This window comes from Pinus tabuliformis, chromosome 9 (genome assembly GCF_031772625.1).
Source record: "Pinus tabuliformis cultivar Carrire ecotype Pingquan chromosome 9, CPIR1, whole genome shotgun sequence".
Lineage (NCBI taxonomy): Eukaryota > Viridiplantae > Streptophyta > Pinopsida > Pinales > Pinaceae > Pinus > Pinus tabuliformis.
The window spans coordinates 1,990,436,808-1,990,445,482 of NC_142307.1; the positions used below are offsets into that span (position 1 = coordinate 1,990,436,808).

At 32.4% G+C, this 8,675-nt stretch overlaps 1 protein-coding gene across 1 annotated transcript; it reads right to left on the reverse strand.

The window, feature by feature from the left end:
* Positions 1–2,740: 2,740 nt before the first annotated feature.
* LOC149157002 (putative leucine-rich repeat receptor-like protein kinase At1g68400) lies at positions 2,741–7,559 on the reverse strand. Its single transcript, XM_089438969.1, has 2 exons — positions 5,908–7,559; positions 2,741–3,756 (listed from the first exon to the last, which is right to left on the reverse strand). Exons 1-2 carry the CDS (start codon positions 7,214–7,216, stop codon positions 3,065–3,067), a joined length of 2,001 nt encoding a protein of 666 aa, XP_089295095.1. The 5' UTR covers positions 7,217–7,559; the 3' UTR covers positions 2,741–3,064.
* Between the last annotated feature and the right edge of the window lie 1,116 nt (positions 7,560–8,675).

Sequence of the window (8,675 nt, forward strand, 5' to 3'; positions counted from 1 at the left end):
TTTTATAAAAGTATTATAATAAGTAAATGAAAAAGTCAAAATTTTCATTTTAAAATGATATAAAATTGAAAATTGTAATTATTAAATTCTAATTTTAATTTTTTTATAGAAGTATTATAATAAGTAAATGAAAAAGTCAAAATTTTATTTTTCTTAGGGAAATATTGTTATATTCTTTACCTTAGTTTAAAATTTACATGTAATCTATTAAATTCATAGTGAATATTTCTTATAATAAGTTGAAATTTTATTATCTTTATTATTTGAGATATTTTGCTATGCAAAAATAAAATTATAATTTTATATACAATATATCTTGGATGGGTTTAATGGTTAAAAGTATTGATTTTGTCTTAAGAGGTCATAGATTCAAAACCAGAGGGGATAGAGTATGTATGCCTTTGTATGTGTGTGTATAGAAATTGTCATCCCATAAAATAATTATTAAATATTACCACCTTAATTTACATCTAATTATAGACTTTTCAATATGGTAAGTTAATTAGTGGAAGTCATATTGTGACAGATTTAATTCTCATAATTTTTCAAAAATATATTAGATGTACAAAATACACTATTCACATATAAAGTTACAAAATGGATTACAATGCATTACATAGATTATAAATCATAGATAACAGGAATATAGAAAAAGAACTAATTAAACATTACAAAATTTTGTAAAATTCAATGACAAGGGAACATTGTTGGACTATAGTTTTAGAGTTTTTTTATGGCATCTACAAATGGAATACATTAAAACTTGATAATTAAAGTTCTCTATAACATCCACAACTCTAAAATACTATAAATTATAAGATATCTATACAAACGTTTAATGTTTTGATAAAAATTGTCATCCCATTCTTGTGAAGATCTTGTTAAGAATATTTATGAAATAAATATATACAAACTTCTCAATTCTCTTGAATAATAAATTACACTTTTATTTTATTACCATGTATATGAATTTTTAAATTTTATTTAAAAAGGTGTGTTAAGTTATCATATTATTATTACTAAATTTTTAAAATAATAAAATTTTACTTTTAAAATATATATTTAATACTTGATTTGTTGAAATTGAATTTAAATGAAAATCATAACAATCATTTCTCTTAATCATATATATATATATATATATATATATATATATATATAACCCAAAAAAAAAACTTTTATTCATAAAAGAAAATAATAGTAATATAAATAAAGAAAATGATATTCTTTTATACACACAATAATTCAAAATTTTGTTTTTCTCAATATAGATATAGATTTTTAATAGAGTATCTTATACCAAAATCTTTGTAAAAGTACCTACTAATACAAAAAGGATATGTTAAGTTATCTACTATTATCATAATTCATAATAGACATGTGAGACATAATTTTTTTTTGTTCAGATCAAGTAAAAGAAAATATATTTACAAGGAGACAAAAGCTTTTGATTTAGACAAAAAAAAAATGAGTAAAATTATTAAACTAGGACCCACATTTATAACTTACCAGTTATTGTAAATTTGTTAATTTCAAATAGAGAAAACTTAATATATATATATATATATATATATATGAACATGTGAATATAACTTTATTGTTGAGATTGAGTGGGAACAAATGTTAATTTACAAAGATATAAAATTTTTGGTGTAGAGATAGAGGAGTCAAAATTAAACAAAATTGTTAAATTAAGATTCACATCTTTGAGTTAAAAGTTATTGTCAATTTGTTAATTTGAAATAAAAAAGAATTAAAATGAATTTTAATAAGCTTATGTTATTAAAGAAATTATTATAAAGACAATAGGCATAAGAAACAATGATTCTCATAACATACATACATCATTAAGTTATATTATTGCAAGATTGAAAGAACTTATGTTCTAGATTTAGTTTTGTGACCAATAAAGCTTTAGTATATGTATTACTTCATAAACCATTCATATTTTGTAACAGTTGACCACATTAATTTGAGGACTTATACTTTATAGTCACCTTATTTCTCCCAATTGTTGATCACATTAATCTAAATCTTGTTCTTCGCAGACTTTCAGAGGACTTATGGTACTTCATAACCCAATGTGCCTTAAATAATTAAAAAAAAGCAGTGTAGGCAATACTTCATAAATTACTACTTTTCAAAAATCTTTAGTGCATGCAATATTTAGAAAATCACTCCTCTCATAATTGTGAATCACATCAATGCAATAATTTGTATTTTAAAACCAAATTTCTTATCTCATTAAAATTTTGATTTGTATAATATCTTATAAGCTATTTATCTTTTAAAATTATTCATCACATCAATTTAAACACTTAACACAACACCTCAATATTAATTAACATTAACAAAACAATTAATATTATTTCAATTAATGATCACATTAATCAATTATATCTCAAAGTCAATTTCTATTAATCAATTATATCTCAAAGTCAATTTCTATATTGAAAAAGATTTCATTATATAAACATTTTCTAATCCATTTGTCTCACAACTACTTTTTTTTCTCTATTTTCATTTGTTTTTACCATATGAAAAAATCATTTCAAATTTCAGCACTCGAGGAATTAAGGAATTGTAAAATTTTAAAGTCATCGAACATAGAGAAAAAAATACCATTAATTACTTCTGTTCATGATAAATTTAACTTTTGCATCACAACTATCCTGATCAGAGGCTTAAAGAATATAATTACGCATAAAATAGGAGTGAGTGGCCTTGTAACAACTATCAATTGTGACAAATTAATATGAAGTTTGTATACACAATCAAGATGAAAAAAGGATACAACTAAAATATCTTTATGGATCTTAACCAGAATACCAACTCTTTTAATATGGATATGGATACTTCAAATGGATACTTCAAGAAAAAACCAAATCCAAGTCTTCTAAAATATACCTCCTCATACACACTGCATATACTTAAATGCCCATTTAAGCATATGCTACACTCTTATGCTACAGCTAGTTAAATGCCCATCCAAAAGGATGCTGCTAAAGAATACCTGCAATTAAATTCAAGCAAATTGGATTCTAATGAGAACAAATACACAAACTCACAGGCCTCTTATTCCCGAGTCCTCTGATACAGAAGGAGAATCTGATATAGAATGACCTGGTTCTTGCATGGAAGGAGATTGAGAAAGAGAATTCTGCATGGAGGGAGAGTGGTGATCTCCTCTAATGTCTTGAATCACCCTCACCACATGGCTCATTTTAGGGCGTTGCTGAGGAGATTGTGAGGCACAGAGCAAAGCAATCTGAAGCATGCTCACTAGTTCCTCTTCAATGTTTTTGAATCTCATCAACTCAATATCAAATACCTCTGATGTCCATTCTTCTGGGACAATGGACTGCACCCACCTGGGAAGATCTATAGCTGAATGATAATCCTCTTGCATGTGAGCTTGAACAGGGGCCTTGCCAGTTAGCATTTCAAGCAGTAAAACTCCAAAGCTGTACACGTCCGCTTTCTGGGATATCTTCTTTGTTGCAGCTTGCTCAGGAGCAGTGTAGCCCACCATTCGTGAAGCAGCAACTGAAGGACTCACCAGCAGTGCAAGGCCAAAGTCTGAAATGCAAGCATTCCCATTTCTGTCTAACAAAATATTGGAAGACTTGATGTTTCCATGGCCAATCTTGGGTGACTTGCAGTGGCTGTGAATAAATGCCAAGCCTTTAGCTGCACCAAGTGCTATCTTCATTCTAGTTGTCCAGTCTAGGGGTGTTCTACCAGGTCCTCGGCTACCTGAACAAAGAAGGAATTCATTGCATATCAATTTGACAGTTATTTAAACTTTAGAGACATGCCAGTTTCACAATATTAGGAAAGAAAACGAGGTTGAACATGGGAAATGCAAATGAAAAACGTTATTACTAGCACATGTTAGCATAAATCCATTTTAATCGCTTAAACGTATCAAATCACTGGATGTAAGCTCAATGCTTTCACACTTGAAGACGATTTATTTAAATGGCTGCAAGTATTTTATGATTATCCCCAGGACATGTCTCTTGGTATAAGAATCCTATCCCTGCCACTGATGTCTTTGAAGAAAACATGACTAATATTTCACCCACCATTCAAGTGGACACTTCCATTACCCCAGGCGCCACTGAAAACATTCTTCCTGGAGTTTTCTGTTCACCAGAAGAAGTTATGGTGCAAAAACATTGAGAATGACCCTTCAGAGTAATTTGATACATGGATCTGTGTTAATGGTAATGGTGCACAGCTGACTTCTAAGATTCATATTACACCTACTTCAACCTTTTAGGAGACAGGCTTAGTTGATTGCAGGTTTTCACTATGTTTTAAGGTTCATATTACACCTACTTCCAACTTTTCAGAGACAGATTTAGTTGATTACAGGTTTTCACTATGTTTTAAGAGACAGGTTTAGTTGATTACAGGTTAATACTTATGCCCACATTTAAGAGAAACCACATCTGGCCTCAAAAATAGGACATCCTCCAACTTTCAGGTTATTTCAAGTAGAAAGATACACAACATCCCTGCTTTCCCATTTTACTATGATTCCAACCTGTCCATTTTAAGCTTGTCAGCTGACTGACAACCTGACATTCTGCAAATATTGAGGAGGGCAACAGGTGAAGTTGAAAAGGAAGTGGATACCTAACTCTCATTTTAGAGATTATTGAATGCATTGCACCCTTCGCAACTGATTTAATATGAAAATGCAGATTTCATTTTGGATGACTCTTAAGGCTTGGTAAAGATGGAGAATGTCCTTGTTTTTCCTTGGCCTTTTATGGTTAATGACTCAGTGCCATTTGGATTTTATTATCAGTTTTTCATTGATTGGACTTGGACACTAGTTTTCTATAAAAAGAGAGTGAGTTAATTAGTGGATAAACTCATTTTTTTAGTGAGTTTATTTTTTTCCGATGAGGGAAAGTTCCACTTTAAAAGTTTCTTCTAAAGAGTTCTATAACTAGCTATTATGTGGTCTCATGTAACTTTTGTTGCAAATTAAAAGTTAAGCCAAGGAATCAGAGTGAAACCAAATTCACTAATAACAATCAAAACAGTTTCGGTCAAAATCTTACAAGGAAATAACTGACAGTTTCAATAGCTTACAACAAGTGAAAAATATTTATTTCAAAACTTCTGGTTGCATGGCAAGTTGAAATTTCTTCACAGCATGAGATCGCGGAAACCCTCTACAACACCACACAAAACTTAGGTAAACAAACTTGCACACAATTGAAGACTGAATTTGCTGGTGAAATTCTTGAAGTTGATGTTTAACAATACTGGTAAATTTCCAATTTCATGTACTGGCAAGATGGTTGGATTGATGTTGACATCAATTGCTGACCTTGACATCCACAATGGAGTAGTAGACTGATGTCAAGGGATTACTTGTCTATAGATGTCAGTATTAAGTTAGGTAATAAAAGAGTTCGTTATTCTGTTATAATCACTGGATGATAACCTAAAATATTTAGGTAGGTAAAAAAACTGGAATCTGTTGTTTCAAATCTTGAATCTATTGCTCTTAAAGCTTCTTGTTTCAAGTTCTAGACTAGAGTTCGTTGCTTTGTTGGGTAGTGTTGCTAATGAAGAATATTTAAAGGGCATGGGGCTATATATAGGGATATCACTGAATCAAAATGAATGACCGAGAAAAGGACACAAATGACCCCTATGAATATGATAGCCTACAGCAACCTGTAAACATCCATTAATATATTGTTTTCTATGGTGCAGGCAATAAAAAATCAATTCACGTCTACATATTGGATGCTATTATAGATGGTTTCACAATATAAAACAGAGGGAAACGAACTTGCCTTTGAATTGAAATCTGAGCTCCATGGTAGAAGATTACCTATAAAAGCTAAAGGAATGAGGGAGTGGGGAATGTATACATACCATGAAGAAGTGCATACAGACTCCCATTTGGCATATAGTCATAGACCAGAAGCTTTTCATCTCTAGCAAAATAATAGGCCCTTAAATTAACTACATTTTGATGTCTCAAACTTCCCATGAGCTCCATATGTTGCTCAAACTCCTTCCTTCCAATACCATACAAATCTTTCAATCTCTTGACAGCAACAACAGATCCATCTTCCATAATAGCCTTATAAGCGCTTCCAAAGTTACCCTTTCCTAGCATTTCAGCCGAAGCTCGTAAGAGATGCTCTAGCTCAAAAGGTCTTCCATCATCAAAGAAGATAAGCTTGCATTTTCCTGCAGTAATAGACTGATTATTAGGGCACTGATCTGAAGAATGCACAGCTAACCTGTCTGTTGGACATCTCTGGGCAGGTTTAGGCTTAGGCTTCTTCTGTTTCACACCCTTCCTTTTCCAGTAGTAGCAGAAGATTACACAACCTATGAGCGATAACACTGCAACATCTCCCACAACTATTGCGATAATATCACCTTTGCTGAGTTGCGTAGAGCTATTATTTCTATGCTCTGGCAGTGAGCCTGAAATCATGGAGGGGCTGGAAGCCATGTAGGGATTAGAATCAGAGCTTGCATTGTTACTTTCATTGCAACTCTGCAGGGGACTTCCACAGAGTTCTTCATTATTCACAAACCCAGAACTTGGAAACCTAGACAGACTTGCAGGTATCATGCCACTAAGTCTATTGTCTGAAACATTGAATTCTTCAACAGTATTGGGCAACATCAAGTCTGAAATGCTGCCAGAGAACTCATTGTTCTCAAGCCTCAGAGTAAGCAAATGGGTCATTGAAGTAAGACTCGATGGTATTTGACCGCTAAGATGATTGTTCGATACATCCAATCTCAAGAGACGATCTAAAGAAGCAATGGTAGAAGGCAAGGGACCTGAGAAATAGTTATCAGAGAGAAACAGGAACTTAAGACTTCTCCAGTTCAAAAAATCAGGAATGGTGCCATTGAGTGAATTTCTCTTCAAGCTCAGAATTCTGAGCTCATGGAGACCTGCTAAGGCATCAATCGGACCCACGAGGTCGAGATCCTGGAGCACAAGCCTCACTACCCGGCCATTCTCACACCCAACTCCATACCACTTTCGTCTGCATGGATTCTTATGTGTCCATGAGAACGCCAGAGTGTTATTGATATCAGAGGAGGCCTTGAAAGCTATCAGTGCATGATAATCTGATTTGCCCTGGGCTTCACAATCTCTAAAGAAAAAGATAATCAGCAACATTAAAAACATCGCCATCTCCAGCCTCTCCATTGTTACGGCAGAGAATGAGAATAAGATTGGCACAGGAAGTGGATACTTCAACAACCATATAAAGATTTTGAAACCTCTCAGCCCATGTTAATGACCCACTGGAATGAGATTGGGATTAGCACTACCAGTAGATACTTCAGCCAGTAACCATATAAGGATTTTGAAATCTCTAACCTCAAGAACCATATAAGGATTTTGAAATCTCCAGTCTCATGACTGACCCACTAGAAAATGGGATTCGAATTGGCACCAGCATTCCTGACCCAAGTTTAAGATGGGTCATTCCTGAAATATAATAGGCTGTAGCCTCAGTGTCACATGGTTGACTGTACACTACAAGTTACAAAGTAATATATGGACTTAATACAGGACATAGAGGTGCATGGACATGGTTATAATGTATGAAAATCGAATGAAACGTAGAATATCCTTGGAAACATGTGACACATCGATGAAGACTTTTCTTCAACCCAAAGTACTCGATTTTGGAACCGGTTAATGGGATTCTGTAGTAAAATCCCATCATATGTATCGATAATCAAACTTTTGTGGTAGATCCCCACCTGCCTAGGTATCAATGTTTGATATTTATGTCAAGAGCACAATTATCTTATTAAAAGAGTTTTTTTTAAGGGGTTTTCAAATGGAAGGAAAAAACATATATATATATATTAAAAGGTATATAAATCAGAATTGGAGAATTGTAATTAGAATTTTTTTAACAAAATTGCTCATGACGAGTAAAAATAATTAATAATTAGGGATAAAATATAAATATATTTTAATGTGAAAATTAACTATTAAAAATATATATATATATTATATTTTAAAATAATATTATTTAATTTCCTTTACGTTGATGTTGGATAAGTTTGAAGATGAAGATAAGTTTTCAATATGAATGTGGAGGTTTGAATAGTTCGTATATTTTATTTTTCAGAAGAAAAAAATGCTGGTTTATATTAATATATTAGTCACGCAGATATGCTTCCAATTTTTTTTACATTTTGTCATAAGATCTTTCAAAAAGAAGTTAGAGGAGAAATATATGCAATAAAACAGAAAATCTTCATAGTCAGCCAAAACTCAACAACAACTCCAAAATGCAAACATATTACGGTGAAAACCTAAAGCAGAATGCCAACAGAATAGTAACTCACCCAAAGAGGCAAGAAAAGAACAAAAAGTTAGGGGAGGGGGATAGAACCCTCATCTCTAGATATGTTGTACTCCAGGTGAATGTAGTGCATATGACCAGGATCATCCGAGAGGCCTTTCTTGGACAGTGTATCTACAACCGAATTAGCCTCCTTATAGATGTGCTGAAAAATGATCAGAGAGAAGGATCGTTGGAGTAGTTGTATTTGAGATATCCATCAATTGAGATGAGGGGGGGAAGTTTGTATTGGCCAACATCCCATCAATAAGGACCTTTGAATCCCCATAAACATGTATTGTA

Bases quoted from the DNA above. Each gene is read 5' to 3' on its own strand.
- LOC149157002 (XM_089438969.1), bottom strand. From the start codon at position 7,216: ATGGAGAGGCTGGAGATGGCGATGTTTTTAATGTTGCTGATTATCTTT. The intron at 3,757-5,907 runs GTATGTATACAT...TTCTTTGTTCAG, and splicing joins TCTGTATGCACTTCTTCATG to GTAGCCGAGGACCTGGTAGA.